Source organism: Ovis aries, chromosome 13 (assembly GCF_016772045.2).
Source record: "Ovis aries strain OAR_USU_Benz2616 breed Rambouillet chromosome 13, ARS-UI_Ramb_v3.0, whole genome shotgun sequence".
In the NCBI taxonomy this organism is placed as follows: domain Eukaryota; kingdom Metazoa; phylum Chordata; class Mammalia; order Artiodactyla; family Bovidae; genus Ovis; species Ovis aries.
In genome coordinates this window covers 39,124,157-39,136,492 of record NC_056066.1, presented here as the reverse complement: position 1 = coordinate 39,136,492, position 12,336 = coordinate 39,124,157, and the positions used below count along the sequence as shown (strand labels likewise).

Sequence of the window (12,336 nt, the reverse complement as noted above, 5' to 3'; positions counted from 1 at the left end):
TCTTTCTGAATAATTTTTTATAAAACTTCCCCTGCATACCTTCCTGACAAAGTCACTGTTCCAAGGGGGGAGATGGTCCCACCTGCCACCCATCCTTCCATGCTGGAGCAAGACATCTTTTTCGAATAAGCATGTTTTCTCTGAGGCCAACCACCAGATCTTCCTCCGTCTACCTCTTCTATTTTTCTACGATCCATTTAGGATTCTGCCATGTTTTGTGAACTTTCCCCTATGTCCAAGTTGATCAGGGCTCACTAAATGAACAACTTTTGCTTTCAAATTCACCATCATGAACACAACTTGGAAAATGATTACTTTTTAGGATTTTTACCATCAGATACTGCCAGGCGATGAAAATAGCTGTGTCCATGTACGTAACCTTTCCTCTCAGACCTTTGGGGGAGTAAGTGGGCAGCGCTGAAGATTATCAGAGCACTGTCTCACTTCCAGACTCTTAAAGATGAAGGGAAGAGCTGCCCAGAGAATGCGAAGCTGCATTTATGAATGAACGCATTCATGGCTGGGTTTCCTGCCTTCTGTGTTTCCTTACAGATCTAAAGTTGTAACTTCCACACAGCACTGAACTACATGAACAGTTTCTATTTCTATTCTCTGTCCCGCGAGGAGAGAATACTTGGCAGCGCATGTAACGTTAAAAAAAAAAAAAAATCCTTTCCTCTGGCTGGCATTCAACTTTTATATTTTTAGATTTGGAAGTACGTTTTCCTCTCCCTCCACCCAGCATGTATATTTTTATTCTCCTCTGACTCCTTCCAAACTGCAGAAAAATCTGTTTCCTGGCAATTTGAGAAGTGAGAACTGTCAGAGGGGGGGGAAAAAAAGTGAGGAGACATGTGATGCTGTCATGTTAGCATGGAAACATTGCCCAAGGACAAAACCAGGGGCTGTCTTGTGATGTTTTCTTCTGCTCACACCAGCATCCTATTTTGATCTCACCGAAGTTCACTCCAGCTGTCCCCCATTCAGACATTGTGACCCGCGTGAAATCAGCGGTGTACCAGCTTCTGAAGATAAGGAGAGCTGACGCTCTCACAACCATCAGGACCAAACTGTCACTTGGAATTCACTGTAAATATACAAAGCAGGCAGCCCGCTCAGCTATAGCTCTGATCTTAAAGTGCCCATCCTACTGCTGGGTTAGAAAGTTCGTTCCTTCAACAAGGCCTTATCGTGCCATTGCTCTCTGCCAGGCTTGGCTTCAAGCAGCAGGAACAGGACAGCTTCTGCAACACTGGTTTTGCAACAACCCTAAACTCTCAGCCTGGGCACTTTAGAGGTTACATAAGACCTGGGCAGCAGGGGTGGGGGAGAGAGGGAGCGGAGTGGGGAAAGGAGTGTCTGCAGGGCTCCCAGAAACACCAAATCCTTTCAGGTTAGAGGACCATCTTTTCCTTCTGCTGCTGGATTTTTGCCTCCTATCAGCACATGAGCTGGCTAAAAACAAACAAACAAACAAAAAAAACAACATCAACTATTCTGTTTCCTGTCTGAGGATTATCTAACCACAAACACCAGCATGGATTCCACTTTTACATAACTCTCTGCGGTACATCATTACACTCCACTTCTCAAAGAAAAAGGGACAACGTGAGGATATTGCAAGAATTATTTTCACACATGAATTATCGTACAGTATTACAAAGAGTTATGTGCAAAACTCCATTAAAAATCATTTACAAAAGGAAGTACAACACAGTATGTGTTGAGGGTTCCAGATGTATAGCAAAAGCTTGAAAAGGTACAAAGTAGAAAGCCAAACAAATCAGATGACTGGGCATCTTTACACAGTACAATAACATATTTCCCTAACTACCTGTGTGACACGAATACGAGAACTCATTCTCTGTGCAACCCCCTGACCCCCACCCAAACAGGTATTGTAAAACAGAAATTGAACTTCACCACATATTCCTACAACACAGACAGGCTTTTTGGTGCATCGGCAAACTCCTTTCCAAATGGTATTTATTTAACTCGATGAAACTCACATTATGTGGTTTCTGCCCCAAAGAATTTGATGCTGTTAGTTTTGATTTATGTGGAAAAGGGGGGGGAAAAAAACCTGTTGCTCCAATTTTTTTTTTCCCCTCATGGGGTTTTCAAAATTGCTTCCAAAAGCAAATAACATGGGACAGATTTTGCAAACCTCACTGCATATTTACAGTATTTTCAGCATAGGTGGTTCCTTCTATCTCCTTTCCCCACTTCCTTTAAGGAGCCTGAACCAGCAGGCTCCACTCCTTAGCCTTCTGTTAAGAGTCCGTATTTCCCTCTCAGTCTCTCTCTACATTCATTTCTCTCCTGGTCCTCAGCATCACTTGGTGAAAACACAAAACATGATAGCACTGAGCATGAACAAGGTAACAAGAGTACATCAGATTCCCAAAGGCATTCTGTGGCCAGCGTCATCGCTGCAAGAAACCCAGCAGTCTCTCCCCACAAAGTGGCCGAAACATCCAGTTACGGAAGAGAGACTTTTAAAATGCAATACTCTCAAATCCAGCAAGAGATTTCTTTTTTGCATCAATGTTAAAATCACATGCGTAATTATAGAATATCTTAAAAGTTACAAAAATATTTTAAAAACCAATCCTGACAGTTTACCTGCAACTGCTATAAAATCTTCTATGAAATATATAAAAACACAAAGACTCTTTGTAAAAAAAAAAAAAAGAAGGAAAGAAGGGTGGATGAAGGCATCCACAGATCTGAGAGGTCCTTGATGCACTGCATCGGACAGTCTTGTCAAACGCCTGCTGCTGAACTCCAGAGAAGAGCTGGTACTTCAATGTTTATTCAGTACATATACACACACGTGAGCCAACCCGAAACCTGGCTGAGGGGTAGGCAGCAAGCTATCCGGGGACACTTGAACCATTGGATGCAACTCTCCAACTCTCCTTCTCTTTGCTGAACCTCAGCGAGCTCGCTGAGGAGTCATGGTTAAAGATGCCCTTGGCCAAGTGGGCCTGTGGATGGCTCGGTCATGGGTCCTCAAGGAGGTGACTGCACAAGCCCGTGGACGCCAGAGGCCAGGTTCCTAAGTCTCCCTCTTTGGATCCACCACTGGGAAGCCTCGTGAGTCCCCTAGGAGGTGCTGAGGTCTTCCTCCCCATTCTGGAAGATGATGCCGTAAGGATCCTTCTTGATGCGCTTGTAGACGAAGTGGAAGACGTGGGGCTGTGGCCGGCTGTGCAGCTCGGCCTTGATCTTCTGTGGGTACGTGTCCTCTGCGAGCTGCTGCCACGTTTCGTCCACAAAGAGGAAGAGGCTGTACTCCCGGGGGTCGGCCACCTTGAACTTCTCGGCACAAAGCTGACACACGTCTTCAGTGGTGACGTACGGCCTCACAAGGAGGGTCTTTCCTGTGCAGCCACTGTTGACCTCCTGGAATGCAACCCGGAGGTAATTCTGCAGGGGAAGGGCGGGGGAGAGATTCGGAGGGACAGAGTCAGAAAGGAAGAGAGGCGGCACAGGGGAACCCATGGGATGCCAAGGAGAGGGCCGGCGGGTGAGCCTCACTGGGACGCCTTGGTGTCAGGACACGCGGCCCCCAGGCAGGGAAGGGGGCTGATCGCGATCGGGACAGTGGAGAGCACACTGCATGGTCTGGGCTGCTGTAGTGTTGTTTAGTCGCTCAGTCATGTCCGACTCTTTGCAACTCCAGGGACTGTAGCCCGTGAGGCTCCTCTGTCCACGGGATTCTCCAGGCCAGAATACTGGAGTGGGTTGCCATTCCCTTCTCCAGGGGATCTTTCCAACCCAGGGAGCATACCCGCGTTTCCTGCACTGGCAGGCAGATTCCTTACCAAGGAGCCACCAGGGAAGCCCTGTAATTCATCTCAAATGTCAGAAGCAGGAATTCTGTTCAGCCCTGCTCTTTCAGTCCCTTTCATAAAGCTGGGCTGAGAAATTCCTGGTGAAGAGTGTCAACTTACTGCTACCCTGATCTTGTCCCTCTAGCCTCCAAAACTGTTAAGAAATAAATTTCTGTTGTTCACAAGCCAAAAAAAAGAAAAGAGTGTCAACTAGAACTGATGCCGGGTTTATTCCCAGCTTGAAAAATAAACCAAAGGGCAGAAGAGCCTGAGCCAGGACAGCAGGGCGAGACACATAAATGAGGACATAGGAGCACAGCCCTGTCGGCTTCGGACTGCCTTTCACAAGCCTACGCAGGGGCTATGGTGTTACTGCGGACAGCTGACCATCCTCCCCTCCCCTAAGGGCAGTTTCACACCACTGAAGCCAATGCAAGGCTCCAGGCAGCTCTGAGCTCCCTGTGGAAAGGTTGGTGGTGATGGGTGGCGGGGAACATGGATTCTGTGGAAAGACTTGAGAGATAGGCTGACTGGGTGCAGGTGCTGCCATGTAGAAATGGAAGGTGTCGGGGCCGGGGGGGCAGTGGGTGTTGGCAGGTCCCGTGTCAGAAGCAGTGCCAGGCGAGCAGCGTCACAGGACAGACTGGGGTCCTGACCAGGGGCAGGGTGTCCCAGCCTCCTGCCCAGTTCTCCCAGAGTCTGTGGCCCCGAATTATCCTTCAGCTCCACTGCTTCAGGAGCGGGGGTTATAGGGGAGGCCCTGTTACATCGGATTTTCAGACAGAAAAGAAATACGTCTTCCTTTTCAAAACATGGCTGCCCTACTCAGGCATGAAGGGGAGTGAAGCCCTCTGCCTGGGTCCCTTGAGGTTCCCCTGAGGGTATCCTGGGCTGATAGAAAAGAGAGCTCTCTCGGGAAGGACAGTGTGCTCTGCACATGAATGATAAAGTCGAGGCTCTGAACCGGAACGTTTCGGGGCACCTCTGAGTACACACCTGCCCTGTTTTACTTACCCCTCCTCTCTCCTCCCGTGCCCCACCCCCAGCACACGTGGTCCACACGCCTGGTGTGCGTTCACTCACTCACTCCTGGAGATGACTGTGGAGGAGGCCTACACGATCCCCATTTGACCAGGGAAGAAACTGAGGCACAGAGAGGCTAGGTAACTTGCCCAAGGCCACACAGCGGGCGAGTGGCAGGGCCGGCGTTCCAGCCTCTTGCCCGTGAGGTGAGGTGCTGCCACTCCAGCGTGAGCAGATGTGTGTGTCTGTGAGCCTGACTTAGGTGTTCCGAGTGCAGCCTCGCTTCCTGGCTTTGCTCCTATAGCCAAGCTGAGTGCCGACAATCCCTGTCTTGGGCCTGTTCTAAGAAGATGTCCGTCTGCAAGGTGAGCGAGGCAGGTGGGGAGGGGTGTGCGTGAGACAAGGGCTCCGTGGACTCCGGGGGGGTCTCTGGTTGAGAAGCTCCAGATAGAGACAGGGGACGGGGGAAGGTGGGAATTGGAAGGACATGCATTTTCCTTTTCTCCTGCCCTCTTGCCATGCTTCTCCTCAGAGGCTGGGCAGCCTCAAGAACCCCCTGCCTAGACGGCTGACAATCACTGCATCCCAAGGGCCCATGAACACCTGGATGTTCTTCAACCATCCCAGGGGTGGGCGGTGCACAGGATGCCTTCTTGCCCTTTAGATTTATGTGCTTGGGAAGGAAGTTTCTGGAAACACGACTATCCTTAAGAACACCTTGCTGACCCTGCCTTTCCACAACAGGCTCCTTTAAACCAAATGTAGCTTTTGAGTGTTTTCAGACCATTAAAAAGGCAAAAAGGGCAAGGAAAGTGAGTTGGGACACAGAGATAAATCTGGCCTGCTTGGGAATTTACCACGTGGCACGTGGACTCAGTCTGGGTTCACAGTTCTGCTGGAAGCTTTTGAAATAGTATTCAGAGACCTGTGCAGACTCGCTCATCATTTCATAGACTGTAAGCTCATGAAGCGATCCTGTGTTGGGTCAAGATTTCTATAGCCTCAACCCGCCTTTCCTCTCCAGGAAGCATGCTCCATAGGAACCCCACCTTCCCAGCACCCGTCCAAGATTGGGCTCAGATGCTCATGCTTCAGCTCTGGCCCTACCAGGCTGCCAGAGCTGACACTGCCGGTGAGACCCTAGGGTCTTCTGTTTTGGGGGGAGGGGGCGGGGAGAGGAAAAAGGAACAGGGTCACAGCACCCCTCTGTCTTCTCAAAGAGGCCAGGTCAAGCGCAGGGCCTCACAGGGCTGTTTCCATATGGCAGGTTACCTGTCTGCCACCTGTGCTAAAAGCATCCTTCCTGTAGGCTTCCGGAGTGCCCAGGGGCTCAGTATCCACACTGAACCTTCAGGAGGAAATCCTGCCCTCATTTGACTATTTCCTTAAGGGCAGCAGAACTTGGGCCAAATCCACACACACACACACACACACTCTCACTCTCTCCCTCTCTCTCTTTTAAGGAAGAGAGAAGTGAAACAACAAGGTCAGAAGGTGGTTTAAAATATCCCTTTTCCACTGGGTGATTGGATGAAGGGGTGGGGGGCGGGGAGCTGAGCCGCGTGGGCCGTGAGGAAGCAGCTGGGCCCGCCCCGGCCGCTGGCCACGCACCTGGAAGTCATCCACCGAGGGGACGGTCCGGGTGGTGGTCCTGCGCTTGTGCCACTGCCTCAGGGTGTCCCTGGCCTCAGAGCTGAGTAGCCGCGCTGCCTGCTCTTCCTGGAAGTTCTTTATCAGGGAGAGGGCCCCATAGGCGCTCGTCAGGTAATAGCCTCCTGGAAAGGGTAGACAGAATGAGTTCTCCAGGGTTCACCTCTGGGGACCACAGAGTCGGACGTCAGGCTCCACCTTGCCCCTTCTCTTCCACATGCATTTTTTTTTTTTTTTGAGCAAGAGAATCCTCTTCCATTCATTCCTGCATTCCTCCCCACGGATGTGCAGCTAACCCAGGCCTAAGCCACTGCATGGGGACTGAGGACCAGGCCCTGCTTTCTGATGGAATTTCCATTCCAAAGCTGAGGCTCACAGAATCAACCGAAGTGCAACTGTGAAAATGCTTTTCCAGAAAAGGTCAGAGCTCTGGAGCCTGACCTATTGAGGGAGAGGGGTGTGGTGGCTTGTGAGGGCAGCAGGGTCCACTGCTGAGGTCAGAACACCTTCCGGTAGGAACAGGAGTCCACACACCTCCCAGAAACACCTGCTTTGAAGCTTCTCATTTAAGAATTCATACGTTCTAAATTTTAAATGAACTATACATTTTGAAAGAAATACAAGTGTGCTTACAATAATATGGGTTTTTCAAAAGAACCTCTCCCTCGTGTTTCCCTTTCTTACCCTTATATAGGGACTCACAGAACAGGACATTTAGGAAAAGGTTAATTTACAAGGAAAAGGAAGTGACGCCCCTTTTGTCGGTGCATTTGGGAATGATTTCCTATGTTTGTGCTGTGCTGAGTTGCTCAGTTGTGTATAACTCTTTGCGACCCAATGGACTGTAGCCCACCAGACTCCTCTGTCCACGAGGATTCTCCAGGCAAGAATACTGGAGTGAGTAGACTCTCCCTTCTCCAGGGGATCTTCCCGACCCAGGAATCGAACCCCGGGTCTCCTACATTGCAGGCAGATTCTTTACCAGCTGAGCCACCAGGGAAGCCCTCTTATGTCTGAGGGAGTGTTAAAAACACTTACAATACTCTGAAAGGCATGTAAATGTTCACAGGTTGGTCCCAAACTATAGAGTTATCCGATAAGTTCATTCTGGTTTTCCTATAAGGTGTTACAGGAAAACCGGAAGGAACTTCTAGGCTAACTGAGGTGCCTTTCTGGAACTTGTAAAGCTCTTCGCTGGGGAAACACTAGAGGGCGCACTCCGCAACTGGACGCTGCATGTTGTGGACTGAGAGAAGTTCTTCGTCCAAATACCTGTCGAATCTCCACCTGAGCCAGGTACAGAGCCCGGCTGGGTTTGTAAAAGTTAGAATCTGTGTCGCTGCTCCATAGATACATTAAAAGAAAACGGATATTGGCGTGTTATTCATGCGGGGACCAGAAGTTAGCTGTGGTTAGATGAGCTTTGTCTGCCAAGTGTCACCTCCACTGCCAAAGTACTGAGTGTTAACACAAGACCCTAGAGAACTTTCTCTCTGGTCAACAAGCGGCAACACTCAAGATGGCAGGTGGTCCACCATCTAGGAAACGAGTTGAACGTCCCCCTAAGTCATACTGGACGTGGAATCTGAGAAACAGTTCTGTGGTTTTCAGGTCACTGGCAGAGATTTGGGGGTGATTATTATTTTTTAAGATTTTTGATGTGGACCATTTTAAAATTTCTGAGTTTGCTGCAATATTGGTTCTGTTTTATGATTTGGTTTTTTGGCAGCGAGGCGTGTAGGAGCTTAGCCCCCCAACCAGGGATCGAACTAGCATCCCCTACGTTGGAAGGTGACGTCCTAACCACTGGACCACCAGGGACATCCCTGGAGGTTATCACTTACTGTCACATCCTCTCGCCCACTCTGAGCAGCACACCTTCTATGCATCCATCGTAGGTCAGCCTTTTGTTCAGAGTCATTTGACTAATTTAGCAGATTTACCACTCAGCTGTACACAGTAGAAAGTTTCGAGTGGCTGAGTTTTACTAATATTTTACCCATGAGCAAATTACATGATTGAGTGAGAAACTCAGTAGTATGGAATTTAAATGTGACACAGAGGATTTCAGGAAAAACCAATGTGGACCTAAGGACTCAAGAGAGGCTTGTGGAGGTGTCAGAATTGGAGCTCAGACTTGGAGGGACCACGACTGTTGAGTTGGGGGAGGGGGGTGGTTTGCTTTGAATGTCAAATTTTTCACTCCATGGCTCAAAGTTCAGGCCATTGAGGAGAAAACTCCAAATGCTGGAAGCACAAAACTGACCACACTTGAAAACATGTGGATGCAATTAGAATAAGGTTTACATTTCAGCAAAACTAACCCTGCCACTAGGGCTGTGCACGTCAAAGGGATTCTATGACGTCTTTTCTGTAAATGAAACTACCTGCTTAAACGGCAGAAAACTGATGTGGGCTGTGCTTTGGGCAGTGGGGCAGGATGCAGGGCAGGACCAGCCGTGCGTCTCCTCCTGGTCTGCCAGCCTGACAGGGCCGCCCGGTTCTCCCAGCAAGGAGCCCAAGCAGCCGGGACGTGGCTGAGTGAAGGCGGGCTTCAGCGAAACTCCGAGTTGACCGACTGCTCTGTGTGTTTTTTAGCTGCGTCCTTGTCTTTCTCTGTGATTCCTGGAGGTGAGGACCTGCCCACCTGTCACTGACACAGTACCCTGGGCAGTGCCTCACTCTGGAGAAATGCTGGGAAAGGTGACAGGAAGTGGCTGTCTCCATCCTCAGGTCACAGGATGTAAGCACATGTTTGTCCCAAGTACACAGTCTCAGCAACAGAATGGTAATTTTCTGAGGGAGGCTGGCATGCCCTTTCCCCAAAGCCCCAAGAGTTCAGCACACTTATTACTAGAATTAAACATGACTGAAGCTCAAAAAAATCCTCGATGCATATACAATTATAATAATAATGCTGTGGAAGAAAGAAAAGAAGGGCACGGAGATGAATGTATGTTTCCTCCTGGTCCATGGACAAAGCCACATGCTTCCTCCCTCTTGGGAATCCCAGGGCAGAGCTGGGGAGGAAGGCTACAGGCAGGGTCTGGGCAGTTTATCCTGGAGGGTCCGGCCTCAGCATCAGTTTATATTAATGAGGGGAGATAAACTGGGAAGAGGTAAAGGGATGGATGAAAAGATACTCATCACTGGTCCTGAGTCAGCGGGTCCCTGCAGGGGTGGAGAGGGACCACAGGGCTCCCTGGAGGTCAGACCCTCTGACCCAGAGCCAGGTCCTGGGGACCAAGGGAACTAATGCACACGTTTGGGGGGGTGACTGCACTGCTGTCTCCTCCAGGGAAAATCCCAGGATGATACATTCCCTGGGGAATCCCATCGGCATGTGGATGGACCTTTTTATTCAAGCCCAGACTAAAACTCACTAGAGGAAAAAATGTTAGGCGCCAATTCATCACTCAGAGTCCATCTGGGCTGAGACATGAAATGAACTGTCAGGACACACAGGCCGAACAAGCTCCGATCTGATCCCCTTTAGACAAGCTCATACAAGAGTCTTGTTATTTCAGGCCTGTGCACCACGGTGACAAACACCCTAATTATTTCCATGATAAAATGCCTAACCCTTGTGTAAGGAGAGGGATTCCTGTGAAGACGTGTTGGAATGAGGCAGACAGGAGGAGGATGACCGAACTGACAAAGTAAGTTGGAAGCAAATCGCCCAGACTTTTTTACTCCACTGTGGTTTGATGTTAATGATGAGCACGTGCTATCTTTTTTTTTTTAAGAAAAGGAAATCACTGATGCTATTTTCATCTTGAAAACCAAATTTAAAAAATAAAGATAAAAACAAAAGATAGGCCTTTGTCCGATTCACTGACACAACAGTGGGCAGTTGTTCTGGCAATGGAAATATTCTGCAGCAAAACTTTACAGCTTCCCTGTGAAATCAAAGAAACCATTTCTTTTAAAAAATGGCCCTGATTCTACTGAATGGTATTTTTTTTTACTGCAACTAAGCAATCTCAGTGAAGTATAATTATGGCAGGGTTGCATTGTTTTGTGTGTTTTTCCGACTTTTCCAAATTTTCTGTGACCAACACTATGACTTCTGCAATCTGGAAAAAATCAGTACCTTCTCATAAATGAACAAAACTAAAATGGCCATTAACCCTGAATATGTCAAGAAGCACCCATGTAAGTACCAGATGGATCTGAGGTCTTATTTGGGGGGATGAAAATGTTTTGGAGCTGAAAAGAGTTGGAGGGTTGCCCCAAATTGCAACTGGACTAAATGCTACTGAATTGTCCACTTTACAATAGTTAATTTTAGTTTAACCATGAATGTACTAAGGGCTACTGCATTGCTCATTTTCAAATGGTTATCTTATGTTCTGCGAACTCTGCCTCAATTTACAAAGAAAATAAAACTGAAGGAAAGCACCCAGTTCCTCCCACTTCTCCAAAAGCCTGCTACCTTCTCCATGTAGCAGAGACGGATCCAGAAGCTCCATCATGTACTCGACCTCTGTGTCTAGCTCCAGCATGTCACATTGCGCTATGACATAGGTCAGGACCGGCAAAAAGTCATCTGCTCCGTACATCCTCCCTGGAGTAGGAAGAAAGGAGGGGGGACAGACGGGGTATTTTTAGCCACATTTCTCCCTTTCATGTCCTACTTGCTGCTTTTATTAGCAAAGAGCCATGCAGGGGAAGTGAGGTGGGTATTTCTGGAATCCTACAGTGGGAGGGCTCCTCCCCACTGCCCTCATCAGAGGCCGACCCTAACTCACAATTTCAGGATGAATGTCCGAGTCAGTGAACACAGGGGAAACTGTTTTTCCATTTCCATGATTTGCCTCATTGCAAGCAATAAAACAGGGCTTCCCTGGTGGCTCAGCGGTAAAGAACCCGCCTCAATACAGGAGAGGCAGGTAGACACAGGCTTGATCCCTGGGTCGGGAAGATCCCCTGGATCTACTGGAGTGGGCAACCCACTCCAGCATTCTTGCCAGGGGAATCCCATGGACAGAGGAGCCTACTGGGCTACAGTCCATGGGGTTGCAAAGAGTCAGACATGACTGAGCACGCACACACGTGCAATAAAATAGTCCTTTTTTTTTTAAAGGGTTTAACTTTCAGCAAGTGACAGAATAAAACATCTGCGTGTCTACTTACAATGTTTCTCCTTTGTGTCTTCCTTCCTATTGCTTTCTGTGCAAATTAACCAAAACATAGTGACCAAAACCAACTGGAGCAAGGAACAACCTGTCCTTCTCCGTCTTCAGTGTGACTTAAATGTGCTCAATCGCTGTACATTGAATAAATACATCTGATTAATATCTAACAAAAAAAAAAGGTCAGTCCACACTATGTTTTATTATGACAGAGATTCTCAACTAGCAGTGACTCTGCCTCCCAGGGAAGTCTGGCATTGTCTGGGGACATCTTTCACGCTCATGACTGGACGTGGGCGTGCAAATAGCATGCATCCGGATGCCAATAAACTTCCTAGAGGAAGTGGGATGTTTCCACAGCAAAGGACTAGCCAGCTGTAATGTTATTAGTGCTGAGGTTGAGAAACTGCCTGAGAACAGAATCCTGTGCAGATATAATGTGGGGGACTTAATATAAATAATTTGACAGACCAGAAAATACACTTTTGGGGACTTCCCTGGCCGCCCAGGGGTTAAGACTCTGCACTTCCAAGGCAGAGGGCACAAGTTCAATTTCTGGTTGGGGAACTAAGACACACATGCTGCTTGGCTCAGCCAAAAAATAAAAGAAAATACATTTCTTGCATGTGAAGTATGCTGCAGAGGCAGTGTTCATCCGCCAGCATCACCAGCCTGGGAGTTCACGTGTT

The 12,336-nt window shown here is 48.5% G+C and overlaps 1 protein-coding gene across 30 annotated transcripts in view; it reads right to left on the bottom strand.

The window, feature by feature from the left end:
• Positions 1 to 1,613: 1,613 nt before the first annotated feature.
• RIN2 (Ras and Rab interactor 2) overlaps positions 1,614 to 12,336 on the bottom strand; it is a 205,114-nt gene continuing 194,391 nt past the window's right edge. For 29 of the 30 annotated variants that reach the window (XM_060397492.1, XM_060397505.1, XM_060397495.1 and 26 more), the window contains 3 exons: positions 10,948 to 11,079; positions 6,474 to 6,637; positions 1,614 to 3,432 (listed from right to left, as the gene is read on the bottom strand). In XM_060397492.1, coding sequence (XP_060253475.1) covers positions 3,109 to 3,432; positions 6,474 to 6,637; positions 10,948 to 11,079 — 620 coding nt within the window. In that variant the 3' untranslated portion in view covers positions 1,614 to 3,108. The remainder of the gene's footprint in view (positions 3,433 to 6,473; positions 6,638 to 10,947; positions 11,080 to 12,336) is intronic. The other variant, XM_060397497.1, reaches the window with a different exon arrangement.